At 42.1% G+C, this 14,873-nt stretch overlaps 1 protein-coding gene across 1 annotated transcript in view; it reads left to right on the forward strand.

Moving 5' to 3' along the window:
- NCKAP5 (NCK associated protein 5) overlaps positions 1–14,873 on the forward strand; it is a 704,458-nt gene that overhangs the window by 562,849 nt on the left and 126,736 nt on the right. Inside the window, exon 9 of the mRNA XM_085647329.1 lies at positions 13,457–13,558. Within this exon, the coding sequence (XP_085503455.1) occupies positions 13,457–13,558 (102 nt within the window). The remainder of the gene's footprint in view (positions 1–13,456; positions 13,559–14,873) is intronic.

Genomic DNA, 14,873 nt, shown 5'->3' on the forward strand with positions numbered 1-14,873 from the left:
ATTATTTTCATCCAATTGAGTGAGAAACAACCTTTTTTGGGAAATCTGAAAATTATGCAAATTATGTGGCAAATGCAGTAAGTCTTTAATTACTCAGTAAAGGCTGCATCCACAGAATCACATAATTTCACTGCCCCCTCACCATTGTTCATTGTTTTATCAAGTATTTTTTCTTGAGAGCTAAACAAATACGAAACATTCTAGTGCCAGTCAATGCCCATTTTAGCTACACTTTGGAGAAAACAGCTTTTGCAAGCTTAACTACCCCCCCAAAAAAAACAAGTAATATAAAATATCTTTAATAGAAAATGTGCAATATGGTCCATTTTGTGCAGAATAGGGTTCTGGTAAAATGTGCAAACACCACTCAGCAGTCACCTTTAAGTTTTATAATGTTACCTGTGCCACTAGATGCAATATTGGACCATTTTACAATAGCACCTTTTAACTTATTCTCTTTGTATTGCATGGGCACTCATATATGTGGGATGTCAAAGGCTGTATAATGAGAAACATAGAAAAAAGCAGAATGAAGCATATTCTGGAAGCATGTAAACTTGGAATAATCGAATATTGATGTGAAAGTGAAAAAAATGGCAGTAAATGAGGAGTAAAATGAAGAAACAAGCAAATTTGATTTGTGAAATATATGAGTACCATTGGTATTTTTTGTACATTGTAGAGCGTTGATGAATTTGAAGAAAGCGGTGCGTGTTACCCTAAATGACTAAGCTGTGTGAAATTGTGGTAAAACAGCAGAATAGTTTTTGATATTTAAAATAAATGAAGTTGACTGCATTAACCAGAGGTTTCTTAAGAATCTGTGGTACACACAATGTAGATAAGGGCAACATTCTTCCTGCTTATTTGATCACCCACGGAAAACAAAATGGCTCTGTTTTTTTCAAGTGTCCCTCCTCTATTTCAACCACACAGCCAACGGGTAATGGAAACCCGAACAAGTGTTTAACAAGTCTGTAAGACTCGAAGCGATAGAGTTATTAAATGCAACTACACATCAAAAATGATTGCTTTGCATTTTCCCGTGGAACTTTCCTTCTAACCATTATGTAGAAATTAATAAGTCCTGGGGGATTTTTCACGAGTGAGTAATTCCAGGTTTATGCTGTAAAAACTGGAATACTGCCTCAGAAGAACATGGATGCATTACACGGAAAATTTATGTTTATGCATTAGATGTCTGCCTAATACCTCACAATTTACACCCCGGGAGATTTATGATTTCCTCTTTTCAGCCTTTTTCTGTGCTTGAGCCGCTAATTCACTGGATTTGGCGGTGTCAGCCTGACTTGACTGTGGCACACTGAAACAAGCCTGTGGAATGTGAAGTAGGCATAAATCCACAGTTATTATATGTTGTGGTGGGGCTGCCTTGTTAGCTGCATATTATCCTGCAGTTGTGTACAGCCAGGGCCGGACTGACCATAGCGGGCACCAGGCGTTACCCCGGTGGGCCGCCAGGGTGGGGATGGCTTTGGACCCATGGGGGGCCGTTTTTGTTACCGGGGGCTGGAATATTAGCACCCTGTAACAAAGTCGGCCGTGGTGAGATGGGAGTTGTGCATCCAACTAGCAACCCCCTGGGGGCTGGCCGAGCTGTTTCCTAGGGCCGGTTTCGGTTCCCAGTCCGGCTGATTATACAACGGATCTTTATGACCCGTGATGAAACTCCACCCTTTTGCATTGCACCGCCTATTACTAGTTACCAGTTTGTCGTTAGTTCCCTCGCATGATAATTTCATTATAACATGAAGCACATCTATAGGATTCAAATAAAGTAGACATTCTCAGTGTGTGATTTGCAATCTTCAGCTAGTATTAACGTGTTGAAAGATAGCTCATTCGGTTGAGCAGCTGCTGCACAAATTCAGCATTCCAGTTATAGGGGGCGATAAATTAAGTATTGATGAATGACAGAATAATGCTTATCAGCTAAAAGTACCAGAATGCACTTCAGATTGTGGATTATAGTTTGAAAATAGCAATATTAATATGAAAAGCAGAACAAATAAAGCACATCAGATTGTGTCTAAGTATAGTATGAAACAAGAAGTGCTCCATGTTTCCAAACCCTATATACTGCAACCTTTGTTGTTTTCTTTACAGTAATGCTTATTCTGCAGTCAGCCATTAATCCTCAACTTTATGTAGAATGTAACTGAATACTTTGTCAAAAGTCTTGTAGGTTGATGGATTTGTGCTTAATAGTTTATAGCAGTGGTTGCCAAACTTTTTAGAGGAACAGAGGTGTGCGACCCACCTACCCTTAATGGACATGAGGCAGAGCGATTCTTTACTGTAACTAAAGCATTGTGTGGTAGCGCATTGTCATTTACAGACTGCACATTTTCTATTGAAATGGCCACTAAATGTGCACAGACATACAGTTTTGCTTATAATACTATATACCTCAGAATTCATGATGCATGGAAATCCGATTTCTGTGAATCTTTATCATGTGTGCATCACCAAGTAAATGTCTTGATCTGATTTTACCCTATTGAAATCTCTGTTTCCACCACACTTCAGAGTTTAAGAAAAAGTGTTACGTTTTTGATTTGCTAACTACTGGATGCATACAGGTTATTTACAGGTATTTAAATGTTGTGCATTTCGGAAAATAACATCCTACATTGTCACATAATTCACTTTCGAAAACTCCTCTTACTTTGCAGTCAAGAGAAAGAAAAGTAAATACCAATCCCCATGTTAAAAGAATAAAGCAGTCTGACATTTTACCGATGTCTTTCAATCACCACACATGTGACAAGTTAAAAACAGGGATTTCAAGGCAGCTTTGTGTATTGTTCTGACTTTTACAACCCACCGCAATTCAGCTTACGACCCACCAGGGTGTCGCGATCCACAGTTTGGAAAGGGCTGGTTTATAGTGAATAGGTGATGTTTGGGCCATAGTTAACTGGCACCGATTGCTTCTCCATTGTACTATAAATATTTCTTGTTCTGGGGTTAGCTTTCATCGCGTAAAAACAACTCCTGGGATAAAGCTGCAGGGAAACAATTATGCAAATCTGAAGAAACAGCATATGAGGCATACTAATTTTTCTGAGTCTCCCAGCTGAACTGTAAAAAATGGAAAAGTAATAAATCAGAAAAGCTGATTGTATTGAAAGTATCATTAAATACGTAATCCTGCAGCCTTTGTTAAGCATTCACTGTTAGACTTTCAGTACATTGTGCATGATCAAAACAAACTCACTTAAAAGTAAGGCTATTTAGCCATCATATGCAGAACAACTACAAAACCGAAATTGAACCCTGCCGAATGATTAATTAAAATGTATATCATATTCCACTTTTGTTACAATAAGAGTGCCAAAACAGATAATGGTGTTAGTCCTTTTGAGCAGTGGGGCGACGTTCCTCTGCCTTAGCGGAGGGGATGCCACTGTATAAACCGCAACCTGTCTCAGAGCTCTCTAAACAAAATGTATATTGCCTTTTTGTAGCCTTCTGTACACTAAATGAAGCAGTACATAAAGAGTATATGAAATGGGCATACTAGAAACCAGCAGCATAAAGGTGGTCGTGCGCTATGCACAGTTCAGAAAATACTGCACATTATTGTGCTCTTTGCACAGCATATGCAAAGCACGATCGGCAACAATACCTGATGAGTGTGTGTTGTTATCCCGCATTCCTTTTCCTCGCAGGGAAACACAACGCGGTCGTTACAACGACCGCGTTGTGATTCCGCATACCATTACTCCGCAAGTCGGAACAACGACTTGCGGAGGGGGGGGGGGGGGGGCGCTGGATGTTGGAATAGTATAATTTTCTATTCCAACTCCAGTCTGTGCGGACAATAGGGAAGGTGTTGGATTTTAAATTCAACACCTCCCCCCCTTCCGCATGTCGTTGTTCCGACTTGCGGAGTAATGGTATGCGGAATCACAACGTGGTCGTTGTAACGACCGCGTTGTGATTCCCTGTGAGGAAAAAGATTCGTGGTAAACGTTGTTTACCATACCGGATACATAGTGCTTACTAGTGAGCCACTAGAATTGTGCGAAAGGGGAGGGACAAATTATGCAACAGGGATTAGAAAATAATGCATCAAGAAAATGCAAATAATGCGGCATTATGCGCCACATTTTGTGATGGTATTACTTCATTATTTTGCCATTTTTACCCTTCTTTACACTGTCTGGACACTGGTTGCTCCTCATTAGTACCAGTTTACCATCCATATATAGCAATAAGCAACAAAACAGGTGACCTGATAAGATTTGCGAAAAGCCTGCCACTGAGCGGCAAAACGTGTCACTAGGTTTTTAATAACTTTTTAACCGTTAGAGCTAGAATTTTTTTTTTTAATCCGCAGATTATGCAGCAGCTGCTAGATTATGTGTCAAATGCGGCAAACCTATAATTGTGCCAAAAACCTCACGGCCACACAATAGCATAATTCCAGTGTCCCTGTTTACAAGGCTTTGCCTGGAGCCCTACATTGTGAGCATTAAATATAAAAAAACACATACTGCTGCCATACCCTAGGTGAATTAAATAAGATGTCAGTTTTAGATACATTTTTTTAATCCCCAAAACTTTATATCAGCAGCGCCCATTCTTGATCAGTTTTTAAAATGTTTGTTTATGCACTCTTAGTTGTTTAAAATGTATTTAGGACCGCTTCATAGTGTCTTACGTTTAAACTACCACTTTTCTGCACACTATTGTCTCCCTCAAGTCATGTCACTCAAACCCAATCATATGACTTGAACTTTGCTTTCTTGTCCTCGCTTCACATCTGTGACACACCTATGCTTCGCCCTCTGGGACTGTGGCACCACTTGGTTGCTCCACCCTTCCTATGCCTGAGTCTTTTTAGCATCCTTTCACGAAGCATCTAATTTGAGTAGCCAGGTAAGCCTCAGAAAAATTAAGAGTTTCTGTCATATTTGGGCCTGTTATCTCTTATAGCTGAGGCCTGAACCCCTGCCCTGTCTGCTATCCATCTATACTTCCATGTCCTGCATTCTCCCACAACTTTGTCCATAGCCTTCCACAGGATCAAAAATTAAACTCTCTCGTCACTTCACTTACCATCCACACCAAGGAGTCAGGCTAGCACCTTTCCTGGGCAATTTCAGAGGCTATACATAAATGGCAACTTAATTTGTACTTCCCTTTCCAGCGAGTTGCTCCCTGCCACTCCTGATGGACTCATCCTCGTGCAATAGCTGGCCATGGTCTGGCTTGACAGTGCGAACTGTCGCCAGACAGTTTTGTGGGTATCACTAGAGAGGAGATTTGACCCTGCCTACATGTTGGGAGACAGAAGTACCTTTTGATTTGGCAGAAGTTTTGCGCGTTCACAAAAAGGCTCCCTCCACGCAGCTGTGAGCATCTTATTTATCCAGGTGCCTGAGGATGGATTTTCATGGGCACACACATTGTAATGCTATAATGTCTCTTAGATAACTAGATAATTTATGTTGTTTTTCTCTAGCAGCACAGATGGGAGGAGAGCGGTCATAAACCTACATGGATTTTTAGGTCTGGCTTGACAGTGCAACTGTCACCTCACCTTTTAAGCTTCTCCTAAAATTATTCTATGCTTTTTACTGCTAATGCTTCGCATTACCCTAGAGCATTCATTTAAAGTCAGACCTATTGGCATTGCCAATGCTTATAAGTTAATGGGTGCTCCCCTACTGCTCTGCTCCTTTCAGTATTCTCTGGCTGTGTGACAGTGCCTGCAGGGCTGTCCGTCTGTCGCTCCTGGGTGGAGTCCTACAATCCCCCATAACGGCTTAACAGCAGGGTCTCTTTTACTCCTAGTAGACTCTATAGTATATTATTTGTGGACCCACTTATCCAGAATGATGTCGGCTGCTACTTTGTGATACAGACCACGGTACAAACATTAATTAAATGCTTCAATGCTGCGGCATTTCACACTCAGCAGCACTTCATGTTTAAGCGTGCATTGGCTCATTCACTGTGTTTAGAGAACGTTCACCAACCTCACTCACTCCACTTGTCATACAGGCCACACAACAACCAACACCTTTATCAAGCATGCAGTCCAAAATGGCGTCCAGGCACCTGATGCAAATTTAGAGCGCTTCACCACCCAATCAGGGATATTAAGCTCTGTAAAAATTATACCACACAATACAATACAATACTGTACGTCTGTTTCCTAGTTGTGTATTTTATGGTTCTGCATTGTTGACATCTTAGCACTGACCCCAACGTTGTTTCTAAAAATGCCTTAGATGTTCTTCATTTTGAAGCGAACCACCTTCATAAATTTGCCTCCACAAGATGATTTGTCTGTACACTGGAGCATGTTTATAGCAGCATTGACTCCAGTGTTATCGTCTTAACAATCCAAATATAGATCCAAAAACAAATGTTTTTCGAGTAAGGTCAACTCACCGACAAACAAGCTTGTGTCTTGTAGTGGAGTGAATATCCTCGAGTCTACCAGCCATCAACACAAAGTATATCTTTCACATTATGTTGGATGGTCAATGCACTGCAGTCTTCGTCCACCCTAAGTTGTAATTCTGATATTTTTATGATCTCCAGAAATAGATTAATTTATATACTTGGGGCATACGTAATGGCGAGCATTAGATGGAGTAATATACATAGGAAGTCTAAAAATGGTGATCGGGCTCCGTATCGGCTGTGGCGTCATGACTGCTCGGCATTTGAGTGATTTGGTACCATGAAGGCTTCGTCATTCAATGCTCCTGCCAGATGAACGCATCTATTTTTAGGGTGTATCTATACATTTGCGTGTCAGCATCTCCTTCTGATGGTGGACAATCAACTCTGGATAATGACGAACATTGGAAATGCCTCATTTTCGTATGTTCAGCGTTGTTGAACAAGGGATGCAGCCATGTCACACTGGTGGGTTATCCTAATAATATGCACATTTATGTAAATTTATTTAAATACAAATCATTGTCATAATAAATAATTTTCCTGAAAATCTGACATGCCTTCAGCGCTTGTGTATATTAGTCACCACTGCCATAGTCAATGTGGTAAACAAATGAAACCATGAACATGTGTTACATTGAGTCTACAGGCCAACCAAGGCCTGCATTTACAGGTATTGAATCACTGTGATCAGAATTGTATCAAGTCTACGCTTGAGTAACTTTATTCGCCATCAACATCATCTGTGGATCAATCTTCGTATAACAATATTCAATCAGGTGATGTGAAATTAGAATGACCCTGTTCATTTATAAGTAGCATGTCATTTCCATATGGAAGGGAACATTGCACAATCAATTTCTCATCTGTTTCTATCAGATTGTTAAATGTAATATCCAGGAATATTATGCCTGTAAATTGAAATTTCCTTTATAGGTTACATCATTCATAAGACAATGCAGGCAGGATTATAAATGATAATGTATCGGCCTGCCATATATGTATAGTCATTGGTTATTCAACCAGATAAACATCTCTAATTATTGTTCCAATGTGCTAAAATTGCCTATGTCGTTATTGTGGCTTTAAGAGACACACAACCCCCCACCTCCAGCAATGAACTCATATACCTTTGAAATGTCGGTGTGACAATGGCTTCTCAGTGCTGGCCTACATTTTCTGGGGCCAAGGCGTAAAATCTGTTATAGTAGTTCAAGATATGATTGGAATGGCCACTGAACCCTTTTGATTATTGAGAAACCACCAATCCTGATAGCAATTTCTGAGCATTACAGTTGCAAAATTAAAGAGGGACATATCGCAATTCTAGATCTCGAGGCAGGAAAGTTAAATAAGTTATGTTGAAGTATGAAAGCACAGAAAAAGTAACAGTGGATTAGGAAGGGTGGAAGGGGGCTCTCCTTTTCCTTTCTGGCAGCTAAGACTTGGAATCAGCTTCCTGTCGACCTTCGGATCATGGACACTGAATTACTTTTTCATAAGAAACTAAAAACTTGCCTGTTCTTATCTCAGTAACTGGAATGAATGTTGAGTTTGCTTTGCTCCGCAGTCCTCAGCGCGGTGACACACCTAGGAGAAGATGTGCACTGTACAAAATATTCTCATTCATTCATTCATTTATTCATTCATTCATTCATTCATTCATTCATTCATTCATTCATCTTAAAAGTGGTTGAATTACAGCTCAGAGTTTATGGATTTTAGGAACTTCATATACAGCATGACATCTTGGTAGATTATGAAATTAGAGATATGTTGTCTCTTTTCTCCTCTGCATAACTATTTACTCTGTTATCTGTTAACCAAACATTTTAGCTATATTGGGTATTAGCCATATTTTAAAATGGTGATTTGTTCTGTGGCCCGTTCAAGCATCTCTATTTGCTGTCTGCATTGTTTGTATGGTTTTCTGCAAATCAGTGCTGAATTGAGGTGGTGTTTTCCGGTGCTCAGCACAGGCACTTGTTTCTCAACACTGCCACTGACAGTCCACCACATGGTAGCCCTGTCTGTCTGATTTTGAGATGAGCACAACAGTGTTTAGTAATTCAGTATACGTTAAAAATGAGTAATACCTGCCAGCCATTCCATTCCTAAAGCTTTAGGTGGCCTGGAATAGTCTGAAATGTCACACTTGTATGCATGCAATGATTAGTAGTTGTGTTGGTATTGTTATTGTTAGCTCTGCTAGCAACAATGGGTGGTGCAGGCTGCAGTGGTCTCCAGGAAAGGCCCTGGCACTTATGTTTTTAACAAAGTAAGCACTGCTACAAGTCCTGCACTGGACAATACCATCAAGCTTGCATGCCATGTTTGCCAGAATGATGTATACACACAGAACAAAGGCAGCCGCATGGCCGAATCAAGACTGAGTGTGACATATTTATGCAATCTCAGCCAGGACCTCTGCTCTGTCGCCATTTTGTCAGAAGGCTGGAGATTTCATATTATGGGAGTGCAGTGCTTAATGTGTAAAATAATAAGTGCCAGGCCCGTGACCAGGAGGCCACCGCAGCTTGCACCATCCATTGCTCCGTCATCGCTGCCAATGATGGTACCAAAACAACTACTAACTATCTCTCTCGCCTGCAAGTGCAACAGTTCAGATTATTCCAGGTCCCCAAAGCTAAAGTAATAACTGGAGAGGCAGGAAATAGTATTTTTTTATGTATATTGTATACATAACCAACCGTTGTTCTGCTTATCTCTAAATTAGATGAGCTGCGCCACCATGAGGCAGAGTGTCATAAGTGTGGTGATAACAATTAAGTGCCAGTGCCAAGCACCGGAAACCAATTAAGTGTAGGTGCTGAGCACCAGAGACCACCCGCACAAATTAAGCACAGGGGGAGTGGCCACAAGAGTACAGAGTGCATTGAAGGTCCAATTTTTTAATCACTGCCCAAACATTCCCAAATCAGGGTAAGCATCGGGTGCATGATATTATGTATGTTTTGGCACCTCTTGTTTACGATGAAAACAGTGACGGCCGGCACGGATCTGGAGTGGTAGGGCAGGGGCATGGGAATGTAAAAAACTGAAAAACACTTACTTTCTCGACGCTCTGTCCCAGGTCGTCTCTCCTCCGTGTCCACCTAACAGGAAGCAGACAGGCTCCCCTAAGCCAATCACAACACTGCAATGCAGCATTGTGATTGGTCTGAGCGCCGCAGTTTGGTGCTCAGACGGGGACTGGGTGCCCGGGTATGTTCTCCACCCAGGCTGTAATGCAGCCTGAGTGGAGAACATGCTAAGTAAGCATGACAGTTTGGCCGGCCCAAGACTGCCGGCCAAAGCGTCATGCTCACTTCAGTGTGCTTACCACTCCTCCCCTGCTCTGTCAGCAAAGCAGCCCCATTCCGCCCCCATGCTGCTGCAGTAGGAACAAATAAAATGATAATAACATCAAGTAATTATTTTATTTTCCTTTCTTTCACTGCTGCAAAGCATTGGGGCGACGCACCTCCGCCTTGGTGGAGGAGCCACCACTGAATGAAAATGATGCTGGGTGGGCAAACATCTGGAAACTGAGTAAAGCTTCAGTTGAAAGCACAAACACAGACTTCGGCACAACCCAGTTCCTTTTCATTCCTCTTTTGGCACCTATATAAATGTATGCAATGATAGGTGATCCGAGATACCAAGATTACAAGTGCAAACTCTTTCTTAAACTTATCAGTCAGACAGCACTGCTGTTTACATAAGTCATGAGTTTTATTGTATTTGCAATTAAACAGATCAGGCCTAATGCACTCCAAAAGCCCTGGTAATTAGTAGACAGATTAATACAGGGAAATGGCACCCATTTAGCAGACCTTCCAAGCAAAACTGAAATAAAGAGCTGCGTGTATAATTGAACAGCATGCGAATATTAATGCACACAATTCTGAGTCCCAAGCTCCCTAATGCAATTATTTTCCATTCACATTAATTGTTCCTAACAGATGACATTAATGACTTTGAGTTAAAATGAGCACAAGAAAGGACTGTGCAAGATCAATGCTGTTTCGAATTAGGGTCAGCTTTACAATCATTCACTTTGGTCATAGAGTCTTCTAAGTATAACAAGGTTAACATTTTGATTGCTTTGTAAATGCTGCCTTTATGACACTTTTTACGCTTGTCCTCACATGGTCACCTCATTGAGTCCTTGATTTATATTGTTCAGAACCTCATTCTTACTGTTGCATTCTGAATGTTTTACCTAAGCCTCAAAAAATGGAAAGGGCACCCTTTTGCTTTTAAAGGTTTGTGTCATTTTTAGGTCTTGCCTGAGCCAACACATGCACAATTGCTTGAGAGACATTTTGTTAGCTTACCGGGGGTGTAGAGTCCACCCATTGCTTACCATTGGTTGGCTTTATTGTCATTCTCATTTGCTTGCTTCTATCTTGTAAGTGCCTGCCTTTCGTCATCACTTTCTCTTTTATCTCTTTGACCCTCCCTGGAGAATGTATCCTACCACTGCTTGCGCTTTTTTGCAACTTTTTTCTTTCTCTGGAAGCACTCCATAAGAGTGCATGTGTTTGGAGGCAGCCTCACCCATGTGCTTCTATATCTCGTGTCACTCTCTCTTAACCCTTGTGCTTTTGTCTCCCTTCCGACCCTCTCTGAGCTGTTGCTTGCCCACTCCCACCCTCCCAATAATGTTGCTTGTTCCCTTCCACCCTTGTCTGTGCATTTGCTTTTCCCCTACCATCCTCCCCTCCCTCTCCAAAATGTTGCCTGCCCCCTCCCATCCCTCTCCATGATGTTGCTTGTACCCCTCCACCCACCCGTCTCTCTCTGTGATGCTTCTTGCCCCTCCCACCTTCCTGCCCTTCTCCGTGATATTGCTTGTCCCCTCTAACCTCTCTCCGGGAAGTTGCTTGCCTCCTCCCAGCTTCCCATCCCTCTCTGCGGTGTTGCTTCCAGCTCCCATTCTCTAGTCCCTCTCCTTGTGGTTGCTTGCCCCCTTCCACCCTCTCACCCCACTCAGTGTTGTTGCTTGCCCCTCTCGCCGCTGTCTCTGTGTTGTTGCTTGGAACACCCCCCTTCCATTCCTTTCTGTGATGTTGCTTGCCCCTTAACATCTCCCAGCCCCTCTCTTTGTGCTGCTTCTCCACTCCTGTCCCTCTCTGTGATGCTGTTTGTCCCCTCTCACCCTCTCTGGGTCATTCCTTGCTGCCTCCTGCCCCTTTCCATGTTGTTGCTTGCCCCTTGTCATCCTCTCTGTGTTGTTGCTCACTCCCTCTTATCCGCCCGTCCCTGTCTGTGATGTTGGTTTTCCCCTCCTGCACCGCTCCTTGATGTTGCTTCCCCCCTCCCACACTCCAGTCCCTCTCAGTGATGTTGCTGGCAAACTCCCGATCCACTGCTTGCCCTCTCCATCCAATTGCTTGAACCCTCCCATTCACCATTGTTGCTTGCCCCCTACCACCTTCCTGTCCCACCAGAAAAAAAGCACTGTGATGCGCCCAGCGCTGGGCGTGTCATAAAACATTTTTTCTAATCCTCAGCTCGCACCCTCCTGCTTCACTCCATGATGTCACTTTCCACTCTACTCTCCCTTCCCTCTCCGTGATGTTGCTTGACCCCTTCCTCATTGTTGTTTGCCCCCTCCTGCCCCCTTCAGCATTGTTTCTCGTCTGCTCCAAGCCTTGGTTCCTGCCAGAAAAAAAGTGCTATGAAGAGGCCATATCTGTCCGCGTCACTCTGCTTTATTTTTTTTTACTTTCAGCCATGCTGCACAGCTACCACATTGCTGTTCAACATGGATTAAAGATACTGACAAAGCAAATAGTTTGAATACACAAAACCTATTGGCTTTGCCAAAGCTTGTTAGGTTTAAGAGCACAACTGACAAATCTATTGCTTACAATATAGAGTGGACTTTAGGTCTGCCTCATTCAACCACAGGCTGAAAGTGACCAGCATCCACTCAAATGCTTGCACTGAACCGCATGAGGGAATTCTTCACAACTGAACAACTCTCTACATACAGCAACAAATTAAACCGAGGCATATTGGTTTTGCCAGTGCTTGTTTCAATTGGTTAATGGTTCCTTTCGTGAAAAAAATTGAAAATGTTTTGCGTAGGCCCTTACCCCCTTCCTAACCTTGGGTCAGAGTCACATCCTTTCTTATAGCTCCTTAGTTCAACATTATTGTGCCTATAAAGCCAATGGTAGCCATAACTTCCTTATCCAGATTCAAAGGATCCAGTTCTGCAGATAATTATTTGTGACATTGTAACGCACCACCACAGAAAATCTGCCATTATGCAGGGTTTTGCTGCAGTGTGTTTTAGTTTAGGAGTTGAAACATAAGTGTTCCCTAAGTAGAGGAAGAGGAGTGGTCATTGGGAATGCAGTAAACACAAATACAATTGAAACTTTGTATTTAGTCACACACCTTCCCAGTGTATGTTTCTGCCCCATCTGCACAGTTAATGAGTCTGTGAAAAATGGAGTAGGCGTGCAAATGGGGGATAAAGATCAAAATGTGTTTTTCATGCGATATAGAGGAAGGGATTTTACCCCCAGCAAAGATATTTTACTAGTCAAAGAATAAGGGAAAGTAATGTGCTATTACACAAGTTGGCCCCATTTACATCTTGGAAATGGTTTTCTGGAGCAAATGTAGAGCATGAGGATTCCACATGGACACCTACACCTTGCATAGAGATCCATAAGGGCACCTAAGGATTTTTGTGAATCCCAAAAATTATGAAAACTACTCAAACGCTGGATAGAATTCTATGAAATATGGATCGTCTACAACACCCTTGATCACACTACTGCTAATCACTACCCTTCCCACATACCCTCTCCACAAATCCTCACTTTATCCACTTGCAACCCAAGGCCAAGAATGTGGCATTCTTTTTTAATTGTTCTTATACCGTACAGCCACAGGGACAAATGCCTTATATCAGCACAAATAAAATAATAGATTGAATAGGAAGGATTTTCATTTGAGAACAATTTCTTTCTCCTTTTTTTTCTCTAAGAAACTGCATTCCCGAATCTTAGACCTCTCGTCGGTGGATCTGCTGACCGAGGTGGAAAGGAACAGGAGCATGAGGCAGCTGCGCAGCGATTTTCAAAGTCACGTGAGTTTCCTCCCCGTGCAGAGCCATTTGTAATGCATTTTGTATCATCACCGCTGAGTGACGTCATGGGCCGCTACACTGGTCACCTTGAAACATTGCAGTGGCAGAAAAAACACCTCCCTTTATCATTTAGACTAGGGATAGCTCAATATCCTGTCGCGTCTTGATACAGTAAGCGGAACACGTCACTCTGGACAAGGAGAGCATAAATCTTGGCAATGTCCTCAAGATACTGTTTTGGTTATCGATTACATCTCATAGTCTCTGAGAAATGGATGAGGAGCTTTATATTATAGTTTGCGCACCGTATAATTCATCTTACATTTATGATATATTATGTATGAGTCTTTAAAAATTCATGTGTTCAGCAATGTTTTCAAATGGGGTGGGCTTTGTGCTTATAAGACAAATTGTGACCAGAGTGACTCTGGTATCTGAATAACAGGATCAAAAGGCCACTGGAAAACAAACAAGTGTAAAACAATGCTACGCAAGCAAGAGGGTAAAAGTGTTATTTCTGTAGAGTAGTGGTGCAGTCACTGCAGAGTGTTTCAGTCCAGCCAGTTGTAGGTAGTGTGAACTGTAGTAGCCTATGCTCTTCCATTGAGCATTAAAACAAAATAGATATATCTACAAATTCCTGGGCAAAAAACACCTTGTTCACAAACATAGGAGGCACTATCAGACAATATCTGCCATGTTGTGGGTGCAGAGGAACAACCCCTTTGGCTGCCAGCTCAAACTGCCATATTAGATGTATACAGTAGCAGAGTGCATGGACTATATATCGTTTGAAGAAAATAGTGTGTTGTAAATATAAATTAGCCCTACTGGAGTTCATATAAAATTTGCAACCAACGCAGCAATATTTTTCTAAACAATATTTAGGACACAATATTCATGTCAGTCAATATGTTTGTCATCATTATTCTGACATAAAACCAGGGAACATTATTCTGACATACTGCCCATGCAGGTACTATTTTTTTTATGTGCACCTGAGGAACTCCTGATAAGGAGGAAGGCTCGCCCCTCTCTCTCAGGGTGTGAATGGGAGGTCTGAGGGTTGATGCAAGGATCGGTGCAGTTTCTGACTGCACCAACCTCGCTGTGAGACATGAGTGCCTCTCAGGCCATGGGCGCAAGTGGTCCTGGAACAGACTCAGGCATTCTAGCCTTGATTGGAGGAAAAGACCATTCCCCCCAACGAGAGTGCCTATTTTTTCCGTGAAGTCATTCTTGTCCCTCCTAAGCCTCTCATGGTGAGGTAGTTGCAGCATGTAAATCGCCATTTGAGTGTTTAATATACTGCCCA

The sequence above is a fragment of the Triturus cristatus genome, chromosome 3_2 (assembly GCF_964204655.1).
Source record: "Triturus cristatus chromosome 3_2, aTriCri1.1, whole genome shotgun sequence".
NCBI lineage: Eukaryota > Metazoa > Chordata > Amphibia > Caudata > Salamandridae > Triturus > Triturus cristatus.